The sequence below is a fragment of the Vulpes vulpes genome, unplaced genomic scaffold (genome assembly GCF_048418805.1).
Source record: "Vulpes vulpes isolate BD-2025 unplaced genomic scaffold, VulVul3 u000000899, whole genome shotgun sequence".
In the NCBI taxonomy this organism is placed as follows: Eukaryota; Metazoa; Chordata; class Mammalia; order Carnivora; family Canidae; genus Vulpes; species Vulpes vulpes.
This window is the reverse complement of record NW_027325780.1, coordinates 2,517,648-2,537,236: the sequence shown is the minus strand read 5'-3', so window position 1 is coordinate 2,537,236 and position 19,589 is coordinate 2,517,648. Positions and strand designations below refer to the sequence as shown.

Genomic DNA, 19,589 nt, shown 5'->3' with positions numbered 1-19,589 from the left:
TCTTTTCTTGAAACCATGTCTGCTACAGAATGAGGAATAACTATCATGTCCTGTAGTGGACATTTAACTAAACGTAAGTAGGATTGTAACTATTAGATATTCAAATGCACACATAGGCACATGTATGAATATGGTGCTTACTATAGTTCAGGGTTCACCAATCCCAGTTTTCTTTTCTGCTGTACCAAGTCTTATGCTCTGATATTGAGAATCTAACAGATAATATCTCAAAATGGTCTGTCCTATTTTTGTAAGACTATAAAATGTTATTGCATGAGGGCACTATAGAAGTGCAGAGTAACTGAGATATAGATAGAGAAGCCTAAGAATGTTACTTTCCTGAGTTATCTCTAGGTTATTGTCAGCCCAAATTCATTTCCTGTGCAAATTTTGATAAAATTCATACATGCATACTTTTACTGGGCCATAATTTGCACAAATAGCCAATTAAATAATCACAGTTACTGCATAACCATAAAATATATAGATTTTTTTCATAATTTTATGTAATATCTAAAAGAAAAGGTAAAATGACGTATTATGCCCATAAATATTTTAAAATTTAGTAGAGGACACAGTACTAAAAATTAGATGTGCTAAAATTTGGACAAAAATGTGAACTATGTTTGAAAACATTTTTATGTATTTTAGAACTTAATGAAATCATTGAAGTTATCCTAATAATGAAAGTTGCAGAGGAAGTATTTGTTTTGTGTTTCTCAAGCATATGTTGCATATGTTTAGCATCTTGTTTTATCTTACTGTAGGCAGGACGAGTCCACAGAAGTATAGTTGAGTTTAGTATATTCAGTATATTATATAACAGTGTAGAGCGTAACTTAATAGTAAATAGTAAAAACATACGTTGGACATCTTGCTTTTTCTTGTACTTATTACTTTCCCAAATTTAAGGTAGCAGTGGGTCTTTAACAAAGGGTGAGGGGGCTTACTAGAGCTGTGGTGGTTACTTCATTTGATAATAGAGAGAAGGACAATTTGATTAATGTGGAGAAGTACGGATGAAGGGAGACACATGCTGATCATCTTAGTTTTTGTTTTGCTTTTGAACAAAGCAAATGTAAGGTGCCTTTTCTGCCAGTGAACTACTTGGTTAGAACATATAGAGTTCTGTGGACTTAAGAAGGTGAATTAAGCATTGCTTGATATTATTTTTTTCCTCTCACAGTTTCACTTATGGATTGGCATAACGTGAAAATGCCTCCAATAATATCCAAACCTTCTCATTTAGGGTTTGGTATGGCATCATGTCCAAGTGAATGTAAAATAAATGGTGATGATGAGAATAGTTTTTTTTTTTTTTTTTCATGAGGAATTCTCTTCATGCTTACACAGCACATTTTCCACAGGGGTTTCAGAGTCACTAGAAAATAGAAAACATACTTGAACTCTTACCATGTGATTTGTTTTTTTTTTTTTTTTGCCATTATTCTATTGTGAGTTTTACATGAATTTCAAAAAATTGATTCATTTGGCAAAGTGTAAAATCCTTTAAACATCGGGATGTAATATAACTGATTTTAATTGGTATATTTTAGTAGAGTAACGTGCATTAAATTTGAATGATAAACATTCCAAAGTTGTGAGCTAGGTTTTGGAGTTTTATGAATAGGGCTTGTTCACTATATATGTACTTACTATAATTTTTGTTGAATAGCAAGATATTTGTTATTGCATAGAGTGTTACCATAGCATCCTGAAAAATGTCTCTGTATCAGATATGTATGTTTGAATGTGTGGTAGTTTTATTTTGTACTCCTGAAAGCATGAATTTCTAAACATTTTCTTGGCGTCCTTTAAAAGTAAATCAGCAAAGGGGATGTCTGAGTGGCTCAATCAGTTAAGCATCTGACTTCTACTCAGGTCATGATCTCTGGGCCTCATTTTGGACTCTGCTCTCAGTGTGGAGTCTGCTTGTCCCTCTCTACCCCTCATTTCCCCACTCTTGCTCTCTCTCTTTCTCAAATAAATAAAATCTTTAAAAAAGAAAACAAAAAGTAAAAGTAAATCAACAAAAAAACTTTAAGGGGATCCCTGGGTGGCTCAGCGGTTTGGCGCCTGCCTTTGGCCCAGGGTGCGATCCTGGAGTCCCGGAATCGAGTCCCGCGTCAGGCTCCCGGCATGGAGCCTGCTTCTCCCTCTGCCTGTGTCTCTGCCTCTCTCTCTCTCTCTCTCTCTCTCTCTTTTTCTCTATCATAAATAAATAAAATCTTTTTTAAAAAACAAAACAAAACAAAAAAAAACTTTAAGTGGAAGTATCACTAAATCCTTGGGAGACAGGGATCAGGGATGGTGTATTCTGCCTCAGGAAAACACTGTCTAAAATAAGTATTGGTATAGTTACCAAGAGTTGCATTATCTTCTCACTTTCACATTATTAATGTTATATATCCTTTTCTTTCAGCTGGATATGCAAAGTGACCAGATAGCTGCCAATCTGCAAGCAGTTATCAGTGAAGTTTGTAAGCACAGACCACTCAGTTTGGGTAAGTGATTTGCTGGAGTACTTCCCTATTGCTCTGTGGTTCTTTAAAAATGTAAAATATTAAGAAAACAATGAAGTTAAGAGCAAGTACAGTATACAATAGCAGCAGTATTTTCTGGAAGCTGTTTAGTAGGCTAGGAACACATATAGTGCCCTTATTATTGCATTATGTGCCATGCATATTCTCTTTGCAATTTCACTCCTGGCTGGTTGCAGCCAAAAAAAGGGTTCATTATACTCAGTAGACTCTTTGTTTATAGACTTACTATTATAGGACTCTGTCAAGTTTAGTTTTATAACCAAGTGTATAATTAAAACACAATCTTAAGCTTTTTTTTTTTTTTTTAAACCTTCTTTGGGAGTTAAACACACTGGTGAATAAATACCTCATTGTTAATTCTGCTGTCGTAGATATGGCCATAGTTCTTAGTAATTGTATGTGTATGCATTCTTATATTCTATGAAGCACTTTAATTTCAGTATAGGATCTTCTGAGACTATGGCAGGAGTGGAATGATGAACAGTAAATCTCTAAAAGGAATATATCCTCTTTTTACAGTTTTTTAAATAGAAGTATAATTAACATATAATGTTCTTTTAGTTTCAAGTGTACAACATAGTAATTCAGCATTTGTATACATTGCAAATTGATCTTGATCGCCACCATAAGACTAGTAACCATCTGTCAACATACAAAGTTAATAAAATAATATTGACTGTATTCCGTGTGCTGTACATTACATCCTATGGACTTATTTCATAACTGAATGTTTCTACCTCTTGATCCCCTTCACCCATCTTGTTCCCTCCTCCAACTCTATACCCCCTTGGCACCCACCGCTCTGTTCTCCTTATCTGTGAGACGGGGTTTGGTTTGGTTTTGTTAGTTTGTTTTGTATTTTAGATTTCACTTATAAATGAAATCATTGGTATTTGTCTTTCTCTGTTGAATCATTTCATTTAGCATAGTGTCTTCAAGGTCCTTTAGTGCTTATTATTTATATTTATTTATATTTATTTATTTATATTATTTATATTTATTTATATTTATTTATATTTATCCCACTTACCCAAACAGAGTGGTCTGTGCTTACAAACTTCACTGATAACTGCTTGCAGATTGGCAGCTATCTGGTCACTTTGCATATCCAGCTGAAAGAAAAGGATATATAACAGAAAGATTTCATTCTTTAATATGCCTGAGTAGAATTCCACTGTGTGTGTGTGTGTGTGTGTGTGTGTATACCATATCTTCTTTATTCATTCATGTATAGGTGGACACTTAGGTTGTTTTCATATCTTGGCTATTATAAATATGCTGAAAGGAACATAGAGGTGTTTATATCTTTTCAAACCAGTGTGTTCATTTTCTTTAGATATACCCCAAAGTGGAATTGCTGGACTGTTCTTTTTTAAATTTTTCGAGGAATCCTCATACTGTTTTCCAGTGTCTGCACCAATTTACATTCCCACTAACAATGCATAAGGGTTCTCTTTTTCTCCACATCCTTTCCAACATGTTATTTTTGATAATACCCATTCTGACAGGTATGAGGTGATAACTCATACCACGGAACTGGTGGTATGGAACTCATACCATTGTGGTTTTGATTTGCATTTCCAATGATTAATGATGTTGAGTTTCTTTTCATGTGCCTGTTGTCCATTTGTATGTCTTTGGGAAACTGTCTACTTAGATTCTCTGCCCAATTTTAAGTTGGATTTTTTTGTTATTGAGTTATAGGAGTTCTTTATAAATTTTGGATATTAACCCCTTATTGGATATATGATTTGCAGATACCTTCTTTTGTTCAGTAAGTTGCCTTTTCATTTTGTTGATAGTGTCCTTTGCTCTGCAGAACTTTCTAGTTTAATATAGTCCCACTTGTTTATTTTTATTTTTTTTGCCCTTTGTAGTCATCCTAAGAAAAAAAAACTGCTAAGACCTATGTTGAGGAGCTTATGACTCGTGTTTTCTTCTAGCAGTTTTATGGTTTCAGGTCTTACTTTCAATTTTTCAATTTCTTTGAGTTAATTTTTGTATGTGGTGTGAGGTATTGGTCCAGTTTTCCCACACCATTTATTAAAGAGACTGTCTTTCCTCCATTGTATATATCCTTGCTTCCTTTGTTCTGAATTGACTATATGTGTGTGGCTTTATTTCTGGTCCCTCTGTCTTCTTCTATCAATCCATATGTCTTTTTTTTTTGTATATTTTTTATTGGAGTTCGATTTGCCAAATATCGCATAATAACCAGAGCTCATCCTATCAAGTGCCCCCCTCAGTGCCCGAAACCCAGTTGTACCATCCCCATGCCCACCTCTCTTCCACTGCCCCTTGTTCGTTTCCCAGAGTTAGGAGTCTCTCATGTTCTGTCACCCTCTCTGATATTTCCCGCTCATTTTCTCTCCTTTCCCCTATAATCCTTTTACTATTTTCTATATTCTCCGAATGAATGAGACCATATAATGTTTGTCCTTCTCCAATTGACTCACTTCACTCAGCATAATACCCTCCAGTTCTATCCACATCAAAGCAAATGTTGGGTATTTGTCGTTTCTGATGGCTGAGTAATATTCCATGGTTATATATAGACCACATCTTCTTTATCCATTCATCTGTCGATGAATTTAAATTTAAATGAATTTAAAGGAGTGTGGCTCCTTCCACAGCTTGGCTATTGTGGACATTGCTGCTATAAACATTGGGGTGCAGGTGTTCCGGTGTTTCACTGCATAGGTATCTTTGGGGTAAATCCCCAGCAGTGCAATTGCTGGGTCATAGGGTAGCTCTATTTTTAACTCTTTGAGGAACCTCCACTCAATTTTCCAAAGTGGCTGTACCAGTTCACATTCCCACCAACAGTGAAAGAGGGTCCCCCTTTCTCCACATCCTCTCCAACATTTGTTGTTTCCTGTCTTATTAATTTTCCCCATTCTCACTGGTGTGAGGTGGTATCTCATTGTGGTTTTGATTTGTATTTCCCTGATGGCAAGGGATGCGGAGCATTTTCTCATGTGCTTGATGGCCATGTGTATGTCTTCTTTGGTGAAATTTCTGTTCATGACTTTTGCCCATTTCATGATTGGATTGTTTGTTTCTTTGCTGTTGAGTTTAATAAGTTCTTTATAGATCTTGGAAACTAGCCCTTTATCTGATACGTCATTTGCAAATATCTTCTCCCATTCTGTAGGTTGTCTTTTAGTTTTGTTGACTGTTTCTTTTGCTGTGCAGAAGCTTTTTATCTTGAGTAAGTCCCAATAATTCATTTTTGCTTTTGTTTCCCTTGCCTTCATAGATGTGTCTTGCAAGAAGTTGCTGTGTCCAAGTTTAAAAAGGGTGTTGCCTGTGTTGTCCTCTAGGATTTTGATGGAATCTTGTCTCACATTTAGACCTTTCATCCATTTTGAGTTTATCTTTGTGTATGGTTAAGAGAATGGTCTAGTTTCATTCTTCTACACGTGGCTGTCCAAATTCCCAACACCATTTATTGAAGAGACTGTCCTTTTTCCGTGGATAGTCTTTCCTGCTTTGTCGAATATTAGTTGACCATAGAGTTGAGGGCCCATTTCTGGGTTTTCTATTCTGTTCCATTGATCTCTGTGTCTGTTTTTTGTGCCAGTACCACACTGTCTTGATTACCACAGCTTTGTAGTACAACTTGAAATCCGGCATTGTGATGCCTCTGGCATTGGTTTTCTTTTTCAATATTCCCCTGGCTATTCAGGGTCTTTTCTGATTCCACACAAATCTTAAGATGACTTGTTCCAACTCTCTGAAGAAAGTCCATGGTATTTTGATAGGGATTGCATTAAATGTGTCAGTTGCCCTGGGTAGTGTTGACATTTTCACAATGTTAATTCTTCAATCCATGAGCGTGGAATATTTTTCCATCTCTTTGTGTCTTCCTCAATTTCTTTCAGAATTGTTCTGTAGGTTTTAGGGTATAGATCCTTTACCTCTTTGATTAGGTTTATTCCTAGGTATCTTATGTTTTTGGTTGCAATTGTAAATGGGACTGACTCCTTAATTTCTCTTTCTTCAGTCTCATTGTTAGTGTATAGAAATGCCACTGATTTCTGGGCATTGATTTTGTATTCTGCCACGCTGCCGAATTGCTGTATGAGTTTTAGCAGTCTTGGGGTGGAGCCTTTTGGGTTTTCTATATATAGTACCATGTCATTTGCAAAGAGGGAGAGTTTGACTTCTTCTTTGCCAATTTGAATGCCTTTTATTTCTTTTTGTTGTCTGATTGCTGAGGCGAGGACTTCTAGTACTGTTGACTAGCAGTGGTGAGAGTGGACATCCCTGTCATGTTCCTGATCTTAGGGGAAAGGCTCCCAGTGTTTTCCCATTGAGAATGATGTTTGCTGTGGGCTTTTCATCGATGGCTTTTAAGACGCTGGGGAATATGCCCTCTATCCCTACACTCTGAAGAGTTTTGATCAGGAATGGATGCTGTATTTTGTCAAATGTTTTCTCTGTATATATTGAGAGGATCATATGGTTCTTGTTTTTTTCTCTTATTGATGTGATCTATCACATTAATTGTTTTACGAATGTTGAAACAGCCTTGTATACCGGGGACAAATCCCACTTGGTCAGGGTGAATAATCTTCTTAATGTACTGTTGGATCCTATTGGCTAGTATCTTTTTCTTTTCAACAGTCAACTTTTATTGGATAATAATTGTGAATTAGGTAATGGAAGGATTCAAGGATGCCAGGCAAAAGTCATGGTCAGGAATGCCAAATGTGCTTCCGCACTGGGCCCTCTTCAGTGGTACTTGCGTAGCTGTTTTGTTTGAGCTCCTTTTAAGAACAAAAGTAGTTGAACAGCACATAAGCAACCAGTACCATAGAAATCCCAGTGATGACCCCTACTTCACATTGAATACTTGTTGTAATACCGGTAGTAACCTCTTTGAAATGCTCCAAAAATGCCCTAAGGGGTGAAATCCCAGATCAGTATCCAGCCTGGCAGCTCTCCTAGTTTCACCTCCATGAGCTTCTTTTCCTTCACTGGTTCGGATGACGCCATCTTGGAGTCCTGGGTGTCCTATTGGCTAGTCTCTTGTTGAGAATTTTTGCATCTGTGTTCATCAGGGATATTGGTCTATAATTCTCCTTTTTGGTGGGGTCTTTGTCTGGTTTTGGAATTAAGGTGATGCTGGCCTCATAGAACGAGTTTGGAAGGGTTCTGTCCCTTTCTATCTTTTGGAACAGCTTTAGTAGAATAGGTATGTTTCTTCTTTAAACGTTTGATAGAATTCCCCTGGGAAGCCATCTGGTCCTGGGCGTTTGTACTTTGGGAGGTTTTTGATAACTGCTTCAATTTCCATGCTGGTTATTGGCCTGTTCAGGTTTTCTATTTCTTCCTGTTCCAGTTTTGGTAGTTTAAGGTTTTCCAGAAATGCGTCCATTTCTTCTAGATTGCCTAATTTATTAGCCTATAGCTGTTCATAATACGTATTCAAAACCGTTTGTATTTCCTTAGAATTGGTTGTGATCTCTCCTTTTTCATTTATGATTTTATTAATTTGAGTTGTTTCTTTTTTGTTTTTAATAAGGCTGGCTAATAGTTTATCTATCTTATTAATTTATTCAAAGAACCAACTTCTGGTTTGGTGATCTGTTCTACAGTTCTTCTGGTCTCTGTTTCATTGAGTTCTGCTCGTATCTTTTTTTTTTTTTTTTTTTAAGATTTATTCATTCATTCATTCATTCAGAGAGAGAGAGAGTCAGAGACACAGGCAGAGGGAGAAGTAGGCTCCATGCAGGAAGCCTGACGCGGGACTCAATCCCGAGTCTCCAGGATCACACCCTGGGCGGCAGATGGCGCTAAACTCCTGTGCCACCCGGTTTGCCCTGCTCGTATCTTTATTAATTCTCTTCTTCTGCTAGGTGTAGGTTTTATTTGCTGTTTTTTCTCCAGTTCCTTTACGTGCAAGGTTAGCTTGTGTATTTGAGTTTTTTTCCAATTTTTTGAGGGAGGCTTGTATTGCAATGTATTTCCCTCTCAGGACTGCTTTCGCTGTATCCCAAAGATTTTGAACGGTTGTATCTTCATTCTCATTAGTTTTCATGAATCTTTTTAATTCTTCTCTAATTTCCTGGTTGACCCTTTCATCTTTTAGCAGCATGGTCTTTTACCTCCATGTGTTTCAATTTCTTCCAAATTTCTTCTTGTGATTGAGTTCTAGTTTCAAAGCATTATGGTCTGAAAATATGCAGGGGACAATCCCAATCTTTAGGTATCGGTTAAGACCTGATTTGTGACCCAGTATGTGGTCTATTCTGGATGAAGTTCCATGTGCACTTGAGAAGAATTTGTGTATTCAGTTGCATTTGGATGTAAAGTTCTGTAAATATCTGTGAAATCCATCTGGTCCACTGTATCATTTAAAGCTCTCATTTCTTTGGAGATGTGCTTAGAAGATCAGTCATTTGTAGAAACCACCATGTTGAAGTCTCCCAGTATAAGTACATTGTTATCTAAGTATGTCTTAACTTTGGTTATTAATTGATATACTTGGCAGCTCCCACATTAGGGGCATAAATATTCATGATTGTTAGGTCCTCTTGTTGGGTACATCCTTTAAGTATGATATAGTGTCCCTCTTCATCTCTTACTACAGTCTTTGGAATAAACTTTAATTTATCTGACATAAGGATGGCTACCCCAGCTTTCTTTTGAGGACCATTTGAGTGGTAAATGGTTCTCCAACCTTTCATTTTCAGGCTGTAGGTGTCCTTAGGTCTAAAATGGGTCTCTTGTAGACAGCAGATAGATGGATCTTGCTTTTTTATCCAGTCTGAAACCCTGCGTCTTTTGATGGGATCATTAAGCCCATTCACGTCCAGAGTTACTATTGAAAGATATGAATTTAGTGTCATCATGATACCTATTCAGTCCCTGTTTTTGTGGGTTGTTTCTTTGGGCGTCCTCTTTCTTTTACAGGATCCCCCTTAATATTTCTTGCAGAGCTAGTTTGGTGGTCACATATTCTTTCAGTTTCTGCCTATCTTGGAAGCTCTTTATCTCTCCTCCTATTCTGAATGAGAGCCATGCTGGATAGAGTATTCTTGGCTGCATGTTCTTCTGATTTAGGACCCTGAATATATCCTGGCAGCCCTTTCTGGCCTGCCAGGTCTCTGTGGAGGGGTCTGCTGTTAATCTCATATTTCTCCCCATGTAAGTTAGGGATCTCTAGTCTCTTGCTGCTTTAAGGATTTTCTCTTTATCTTTGGAATTTGCAAGTTTCGCTATTAAATGTCAAGGTATTGAACAGTTTTTATTGATCTTGGCGGGGGACCTGTCTATCTCCTGGATCTGAATGCCTGTTTCCCTCCCCAAATTAGGGAAATTCTCAGCTATAATTTGTTCAAATATGCTTTCTGGTCCTCTGTCCCTCTCGGTGCCCTCTAGAACCCCAATTATACATAGATTTTTTCCTTCTGAGGCTGACATTTATTTTCCTTAGCCTTTCCTCATGATCTTTTTTTTTTTTTCTCTTTTTTCCTCAGCTTTCTTCCTTGCCATCAACTTGTCTTCTATGTCACTCACTCTCTTCTACCTCATCAACCCTCAACCAGTTTGGATTGCATCTCATTTAATTGATTTTTAATTTTGGCCTGATTAGATCTAAATTCTGCAGCCATGAAATCTCTTGATTCCTTTATGCATTTTTCCAGATCCACCAGTAGCTTTATAATTGTGCTTCTGAATTGGCTTTCTGACATCGAATTGTAATCCAAATTCTGTAACTCTGTGGGAGAGAGTACTGTTTCTGATTCTTTCTTTTGTGGTGAGTTCTTCTTTCTAGTCCTTTTGCTCAGTGCAGAGTGGCTATATGAGCAGGCTGTGTCAAGAATATCAACCATGACTTAAGTAAATTTCACCCTTGATGATTCTGCCAAGGTCAGAGACCAGAAATTGAAAACAAAGATTAGAACGAAATAAAACACAAAAGGACCACTAAAGTGAAAAACAAATTTTAAAACAAAGTAGTAAAAAAAGGCCGAAATCCTAAAGAAGAGAGAGAAAAAAGAAGGAGGAGGAGGAGGAAAAAGAAGAAAGAAGAAGAAAAAAGAAAAAAAAAGGAGGGGAGGACTGGGAGATGGTGGTGGTGATGAAGTTGTAGTGGAGGGAGAATGTAGTCTACCTGAGGGGTTTAGAGGATGATCCTCTTGTTTCTGAGTATATTAAGTTCTGTATGTTAGAAGATGCTTAGTCCCAAATTTATATAAACCAGAACTAATGTGGAGGGCCCCAACATAGACCACCAAAACATAAATGAGATAAAAGAGGGGGCAGAATGGAAATGAGGAATCTCACAGAATGAACCAGCACAGTATACCACTTGGTTCTGGGTGCATACTGGTCATGTTTTAGAAGGTTATATTAACTTCCACCATTATAGAACAAAATGAGGCAGAGGAAACAAGAAACACAAACAAACAAACAAAAAAACATATCTTGTATATCTCCCAAAATTAAGTTGAGTATGTTGAAAGGAATCTAGAAGTGGAAAATATATGTGGGACCTCTAATTGTATGAAAGTCATAAAAAAAGAATCTTAAAAATGAAGAGGTGGTAAAACATTGTAATTAGGGTGGGAAAAGAGAAAAAAACATTGGAAATTTTGCAGTCTGATATAAAAACGAGTTGTACTGGAAAAAGGAAGAAAAAAAAATCGGGGTACCCTCTGGTTCTATATACTGTAACTCCCTTGACTGACTTCCCCTGGAGCTTTCCATTGCTGCTTAGTGAAGAACTTGCTCTTCCCCTGTCCTTCAGCTGGTCTTTCGGGTGAGGGGCCTGCTGTGCTGATTCTCAGGTGTGTGCACCTGGGGGAGCTGCCCCGCCCCCTGCCGGCTGCTGGGCTCAGTGAGGCCCCTGTTGTTCTCTGGCAGCCGCCTCTCCCAGGCACACGGTGACACCAGGAGGAATAACAACACTGGCAGCGGCCAGCTCTCCAGACCTTGAGTCAGCTCCCCGCAGGAACCACTGCCTTCTCCCAGTCCACGCTGGACTACATGCTCCCTGCCTGGGGTGGGGGGTGAGGAGGCACTGACCTGCACAGCTTGGGGGCACCCAGCGGCAAGAGCGTCCTCGCTGTCCTGTGCCCTCCCTGCCTCCGTGTGTCCTGGGGGAGCGCAGGATCGTGGGCTGTGTCCCCCCAGCGCCCTGGGATCCAGGGCCTTTGCTGCTGGAATCACGCACCTGGGGCCATGGCTCCTGAAGGCAGCAGGGCGCAGCTCCCCCCGCCCCGGAGCCCCCTGACCCACCGGCATCTCCCCATGGTCCTGCCCCATGCGGGCTCTAGCCCTTCAACAAGATTAGCCATGGTGTGCGCGGTGCGCTCTCTCCCGGGCGCACTTCCTCTATTAATGACTCTGGGAAACTGGAAGCTCCACTGCCCCTCCTGCAATTCTGCCCTATTTCCCTGCTGAGCTCCTGTTTCCCTGCTGAGCGCCTTTTCGTCAGTCAGGGAAGAATCCTGGTGCGCATTTTTTCAAGTTTCGGTGTCCCCGGGGCTGGGCTCTCCTATCCCGGAGGCTCTCACGGCCCCCCTTAGCCTGGCTCCTCGTGCCCCCCCCCCCCCCACCTGATTCTTCTTTATTATTTTTCTGCCTTCCTACCTTGTTAGAAGCAAAAACCCTTCTCTCTATAGCATTCCAGCTGTTCTTTCTTTAAATCTCAGGTTGAATTCATAGGTTTTCAGGACGGTTTGGAAGTTACCTAGGTTTGTTGGTGGGGCCAAGTGAGTTGCACTTACTCCTCTACCATCTTGCCCTCCCCTCCCATATGTCTTTTTATGTCAATACCATCCTGTTTTATTTTTTTTTAAGATTTATTTATTATTCATAGAGACACACAGAGAGAGAGAGAGAGAGAGAGAGAGAGAGAGAGGCAGTGACACAGGCAGAGGGAGAAGCAGGCTCCATGCAGGGAACCTGACGTGGGACTCGATCTGGGACTCCAGGGTGACACCCTGGGCTGCAGGCGGCACCAAACCACTGAGCAACCCGGGCTGCCCTGGCTTTGTTCTTTGTTAGGATTGTTTTGGCTACTCAGGGTAGCCAAACAAATTTTGTGGTTCCATACAAATTTTAGAGTTATTTGTTCTATTTCTGAACAATACCATTGAAATTCTGATAGAGATTGCATTTAATTTGTAGATCGCTTTGGGTAATGTACATTCTAAAAATATTAATTCTTCTAATCCGTGTGCATGGAATATCTATTTCTTTGTATCATCTTCAATTTCTTCTATTACTGTCTTACAGTGTTCAGTGTAATCTTTCACCTTCCTTATTAGATTTATTCCTAGGTATTTTATTCTTTTCAATATGATTGTAATGGGATTGTTACCTTAATTTCTCTTTGTGATATTTTGTTGTTAATGTCTAGAAACAGCTGATTTTTGTATATTCATTTTGTACCCTGTCACTTGATTGAATTTGTCTATTGGTTCTAACAGTTTTTTGTGTAATCTTTATCTTTTTTATATATAATCTTGTTTTATGTATTTTGGTGCTTTTATGTTGGGTGCATAGATATTTACACATGCTGTATCTTCTTTTCTTTTTAGATTTTATTTATTCGTGACAGAGAGAGGCAGAGACATAGGCAGAGGGAGAAGCAGGCTCCCTCGGGAGCCTGTTGTGGGACTCGATCCTGGGACTTTGGGATCACGCCCTGAGCCAAAGGCAGATGCTTAACTGCTGAGAAACCCAGGCATCCCTATACATGCTATATCTTCTTGCCAGGTTGACCCTTTCATCATTATATAGTTTGCCCTTCTTTTACTACAGTCTGTTTTAAAATCTATTTTGTTGGATAAGCCTAGCTACACCAGCTTTTTGTTTGTTTCCATTTGCATAGAATATCTTTTTTCTCAGTTTTTACTTTACTCAGTTATTACTTCTAAGCTTAGTTTCTTGTAGGCAGAGTATAGATGAGTCTTGTTTTTTGTTTTTGTTTTTAAATCCATTCAGCCACTCTCTTCTGATTGAAGGATTTAGTCCATTTACATCTAAAGTAATTATTGATAGGTGTGTAGTTATTTCCTTTTTTTTTTAAAGATTGTATTTATTTATTCATGAGAGACACACAGAGAGAGAGGCATAGGCAGAGGGAGCAGCAGGCTTCCCTAAAGAAGCCCAATGTGGGACTCGATCCCAGATCCCAGGATCATGCCCTGAGCCAAAGGCAGATGCTAAAAAAAAAACAAAAAAACAAAGGCAGATGCTTAACCGCTGAGCTACCCAGCCATCCCTGCTTATTGCCATTTTGTTAATTGTTTTCTGAGTGTTTTTGTTGTTCCTCTGTCTCTTTTGATTTGATAGTTTTCTAAGATTTTATTTATTTGAGAGAGAGAGAGTGAGAGAGGGAGCAAGCATGAGTGGGAGCAAGGTAGAGGTAGAAGACTCCCTACTGAGCAGGGAGCCTGATGCAGGACTTGATCTCAGTGCTCTAGGATCATGACCTGAGCCAAAGGCAGATCCCTAACTAACTGAGCCACCCCAGCACCCTGGGAAATCTACAGTTTTTTTCCACCCTCTGTATTTTATGGTTTTTATGTCACATTTTACACTTTTTCGTTTTATATATCCCTTAACTAATTATTATAGTTTTAGTTTTACTACTTTTGTCTTTTGACTTTTATGCTAGCCATATAGGTGAGTAAATGCACTACTTTTACAATATTTACATTTTCCAGTGAGATTCTTTTTACTTTAGTATGTTTTCTTGTCATTATTAGTACTATTTCATTTCAGTTTAAAGAAGTCCTTTTGACATTTCTTAATAAGATTAGTTTAGTGATTATGAACTCCTTTAGCTTTTACTTATCTGAAAAACTCTATCTCTCCTTCTATTTTGAATAATTTTGCTTGGTAGAGTATTACTGCTTGTAGGTTTTTTCCTTTAAGCACCTTGAATATGTCCTGCCCTTTACTCTTGGCCTTCAAAGTTTCCTCTGAAAAATTTGCTGATAGCCTTATGGGGTTTCCTTTGTGTGTATCAAGTTGTTTTTTTCCTGCTACTTTTAACTTTAACTTTTGACATTTTAATTTTAATGTGTCTTGGTGTGAATCTCTTTGGTTTTGTCTTATTTGGAACTTTCTGACCTTCTTGGATTTGGATGTTGATGTCCTTCCTCAAGTTAGGGTTTTCAGTTATTATTTCTTTGTTATAAGTTTTCTGCCTGTTTATTTTCTTTATGGAACCCCTATAATGAGAATATTATTTTGCTTGGTGTTGTCCTATGTATTCCTTAAGCTATTTTCACGATTTAAAATTCTTTTTTTGTTTGTTTGTTTCCCTGTCTGGGTGAGTCCATTGTTGCGTCTTACAGGTTGCTGCTATGTTCTTCATCCAGGTGCTATTGAACCCTTCCAGTGTATTTTTCATTTCAGTAATTTTATTCTTCAGCTCTGATTTTTGTTTGGTACTTTCATATATTTTGTCTCTCTTTGTTGAAGTTCTCCTTATGTTTATTTATTCTTCTGAGTGAGCATCTTTATGACCATTACTTTGATCTCTTTATCAGATAGATTACTTATCTCCATTTCATTAAGGTCTTTTTCTCAGGTTTTTCCTTGTTCTTTCATTTGGAACATATTTCTTTACCTCCAATTTTGGCCTGATTTTGTGTGTTTCTATGTATTACTTGAGGGAGTGGTAGATTTGTTACTTTCTTTGGTTTCTACTTCTGTAGGCAACAAGATTTGTTGGCCATGTACAAGATTTTCTGTGGTGCTTAGCTGTAGGAGGGAGCCACGTGCTCAAGGGATATCCCCTGTGTGGGCTTCACACACTTGCCAGCTGTATGTAGGGTGCTTGTCTATTTGTGGCATGGTAGGAATGAAGGAATGGGGGTGGGGGTTCACCTGGCTGACTGTGTAACAGGCTATATTTTTGGTTGGGGCTGGCCACCTGGCTGGTTGTGATTTGACTGCAACACAGCAGGGTAGTGGTACATGGGACTCTTGACCACCAGCTGTGCTGTGGCTATGGCATGTGGGGGCAGAGCATGCCCAGTGGCACTAGTAGGTTAGAGTGGCATTGCCAACATGACTCTTCCAGCATTAGCATTAGCGAAGTCAAATGATATTGCAAAAATTGCCTCAACCTGCACTTTCATCCCCAGAGAGAGAGTCTCAATAGGTTCCTGCATTCTAGCAGTTGCTTTAAGATAATAAGTGGGTTTCCTTCACATATGGTCTAGACACTTCTCAAACTGCTTCTTTTGCACCAGTTGTGGAGTGAGTGAGTTTGTGTGTGAGCCCTTTAAGAGCAAGTTCTCTGCTCTTCCCAGTTCTGGGGTTCTGAATGCACTGTTGGTTTTCAAATTCATATATTTTGGGAGCTCATCTCTCTGGTACAGGACACAGTGCTTGGGATGCCTGGTGTGGGAGACAAAGCCCTTGGTCCTCAGGGAAAAGTACTGTATTTTTGAGATCCCTCCTAATTGATGATCGCCTTGCCTGGCATGGTGTTTTTGCAGAGTGTTGTCTCTGACTTTCCCATGTGTCTCAGTGCAGCCCTTTTATCCTTTGTTGTGAAGATGCTGCTCATCTAGTCTTCAGGACTTTTTCGAGGAATTTGTTCCATATATAGTTGTAAATTTATTGTGTCTGTGGGAGGAGATGAGTTAAGGATCTTCTTAAGCTGTCATCTTGAACTATCTCCCATCTTTTTTTTTTTTTTTTTGACAATTTAAATGAAGTGCCTTAATTGTTCTTATGAAAAGCTATTTAATTTTTAAGGAATTGTGCTAAATGTTCAGTAACACAAAGTAGCATCAGTACTGTTTCATATAAATATTTAGAATATGGCCATCAAGTGTAAATATCACCACCTGCTCCCTTCACTTTCAGCTCTGCAGTAAAATAAATTCTGGGTGGTCATTTTCTGGAAGAGAGAAATGAATTATTACAGAATATGTAGTTTTAATGATAAAATTCTAATATGCTACTGTACAGTTAGTCTTCTACTTTAGAGATGAGATGATCTTTATAATTCACAATATTAATTCAGTTATATAAATACTTTAAAAGTAGAAAATATAACATGAGTTTTAAAAGGTTTGTTGTATGTTTCTATTTGCTCATTATATATCTATGAAATAAAACAAAAGTTGATTCTTTGTTTCCAGGACCTTTCGTGGTACGAGCTTTCCTTCGTACTTCAACAAGTGAAGGTTTATTACTAAAGATCAAGCCATTGTTGCCTAAAGAAGTAGAAACCGAAGAAAGTAACAAAGAAGATGCGTGAAAAATGTTATTAAATTATTTTCAGTGGATTAAGAAGCAACAGAGGAAATTATAAAGCTGTATAATTTCTATATTTGGTGTCTTGTTATTTCTCAGTCATCGTGTTTGACAGTGAATTTTAACACTTGGAAAATCTTACAACAACACTTTCCAAAATAAAAGAAAATTTTCTCTCTCTGAACCTATATTTTAAATCCTATTAAATTGTCTTCTTTAGAATTTAGATTCTGCATGCTGGTAATTATAGCGGCAATATCTAGCTTAATAACTTTCCCTTGAGAGCCATACTGTCTGGGGAAAAGTAATATTCTCAACTTTTGTAAGATAGAAAATGGCAGAGTCGTGAGCTATATCACAAATTTGACTATTTTCTTTTTCTTTCTTTTTTTTAAATTTTTACTTATTTATGATAGACACAGAGAGAGAGAGAGAGGGGCAGAGACATAGGCAGAGGGAGAAGCAGGCTCCATGCACCGGGAGCCTGACGTGGGATTCGATCCCGGGTCTCCAGGATCGTGCCCTGGGCCAAAGGCAGGCGCCAAACCGCTGCACCACCCAGGGATCCCAAATTTGACTATTTTCTAAAGAAAAAGTATGGCAAGTGTTCATTCTAAGAATTTTAAATGTGACTTGTGATAGCGTGAACATAGAAAATGACTAAGACATTAAAACATGTGAGTGGGAAATAGTTTTTCCTTTTAGGAATTAATTTATAATATTTGTGGGGCTTTATAATGACAACACTCTATAATTTAATGGTGCTTTACAATATACATATAGTGTATAGTGTTTTCACTATACTTCATATACTTAACCTCATTTGATCTTGAATTCCTTTACTTAACAGCAAGTAATAGGTTTGGATAGTGTTTGTTGAATGAACATCCCATGATGTGGATAGAACAACTTCATCGAATGGAGAAGTATCAGGCTAGGAAGTTGAGTGTATTTCATCAAGTGTCCGTTTGCAAAGTGGTGTTGGTCTTTATGTATTTACTGGCAGGTGACAAAATGGAAAACATAAGGATAAGTTTGAGATGCAGTTGCCCACTGTCCTTTCTTTGGAATGATTTCCTTTACCCAAAGACTATCTTCAGACTTTTCTTTTCTTTTCTTTTCTTTTTTCTTTTCTTTTCTTTTCTTTTCTTTTTTGTTCTCTTCTTTCTTTTTCAGATGTTCAAATGCTGCTTCTTTCATGAAATAATAGCATTGATAAATTTGTTGGTGGGTTTTAGTAACACCCACTTTGTAAAGAGTATTTTGGCAGCTTCCAAATTGTTTTTGAAATAGAAGTGGATGGAGGAGTCCAAATGACTGTGAGCAACCATTGTACCTTAGTAAGCTTTTTTCCACAGGAAAATTAAAATTTGAGGGCTATTTACCTAAAACAATTTTAACATTAACTGTAAAATAGTAATAGCAGTTATCTTCTGAGTGCCTACTACCAGCTTATGCTTTATATGCATCCTCTCATTTCATCCTCATAACAGTTCACTGAAGGAGGGTTGGTACTCCTACTTACAGATAATGAAATTGAAACCTCTGTGAGCTCCCCTAAACTAAGACTCAAACCTAGATCTGTCTGAGTTTGAAGTCTGTTCTCTTAACCATTAGGGTATTTTATCTTCTTTTTATATATTCTAAGATAAATTGGACTGTTTAGCTGAACAGTTTAAAATTGTGAGAACATTGGATAATTATGTCTTAGTATCTCTGGTTATGGCAGAGCTGAAGTGAAGAAAGTAGAAATAAAAGGGTTATGGTATGGAAGGAGTGGTATGGTATGGAAGGAGTGGTATGAGAAAAGAGTGGTGTAGGTTAGGGAGACAAAAAGATATTTACTTGTTTTCCCTAGTTACTATCTTTTGAAGGCTTACTGATTAGTCATTATTTGAAGATCCTAATTCAGAGTAGAAGCTGTATTTTATATTTGTGGATCTTATTCTGATGAGTAGATTAAGTGTACTCTTATGATGGAAAGTTTTAAAAACACTAATAATTATAAAAAATCTCATAATCCAACTAAGAGATAACGAGCATTAATATTTTGGTGCTTTATATTGTCTTTTTCACTTGACAGAGAGAAAGAGAACATACACATGATGCTATAAAGTAAGCATTTTTCCATATTATTTGAAATCTCATGTAGAAAGCATCATTTTAATGGTTGAGCAATATTCCATCCTGTCCTGTAATTTATGGAATCATTTCTTAATTGTCGGACATTTAAATCACTCTCAGATCCCCCTTCTCTGTTATTTACAATGCTTTGGAGAAAATCTTTGAGTGTATTTTCCTCTCTAGTCCTAGCAGTGACATCCTGGGTTAAAAGGTATGATATGGCTAGAAGTCTTAATTGTGTCTTAGGTGCTTTTGTGATCAGAACAAACCAGAACAAGGAAGTATGGTTGGAAAATTTGCTCTAGGCAAGAACATTCAAGGGTTTTATTAACATTAAGGGATAAATTATTCCCTACTCTTTCATTAAGAATTTTTCCTTTTGGCTAACTAGAACTAATGTTGAGTGTTTATAATGATATGTTTCTAGAAAATAAAATTGTACTAGATTACCCTTAATGTAAATGTCTTTCTCTTTTGCATTATTATTATCGTCATATTTTCATAGAGAACAGAGAATTCAATCTTACATTTAAAGAGATTAAAAACTTAAAAATTTTATATTAAATACCAGTGATATTCAGACTTTAGCCTGTATTCAAATCACCTGGTGGGCTCACAATCACGAATCTCTGGGCTCTGCTTAGCAGTCTTGGGTGAACCTTTAAAATGTACATTTCT

General features: G+C 37.8%; 1 protein-coding gene and 1 pseudogene across 6 annotated transcripts in view; one reads left to right on the top strand and one right to left on the bottom strand.

Annotated features, from left to right (window-relative positions):
* MRPL1 (mitochondrial ribosomal protein L1) overlaps positions 1–19,367 on the top strand; it is a 105,953-nt gene extending 86,586 nt beyond the window's left edge. For 5 of the 6 annotated variants that reach the window (XM_025998223.2, XM_072745524.1, XM_072745525.1 and 2 more), the window contains 2 exons: positions 2,423–2,504; positions 16,673–19,367. In XM_025998223.2, coding sequence (XP_025854008.1) covers positions 2,423–2,504; positions 16,673–16,791 — 201 coding nt within the window. In that variant the 3' untranslated portion in view covers positions 16,792–19,367. The remainder of the gene's footprint in view (positions 1–2,422; positions 2,505–16,672) is intronic. The other variant, XM_072745526.1, reaches the window with a different exon arrangement.
* On the bottom strand, positions 7,281–7,579 carry LOC112919714 (ATP synthase subunit f, mitochondrial pseudogene; annotated as a pseudogene).
* Positions 19,368–19,589: the final 222 nt, after the last annotated feature.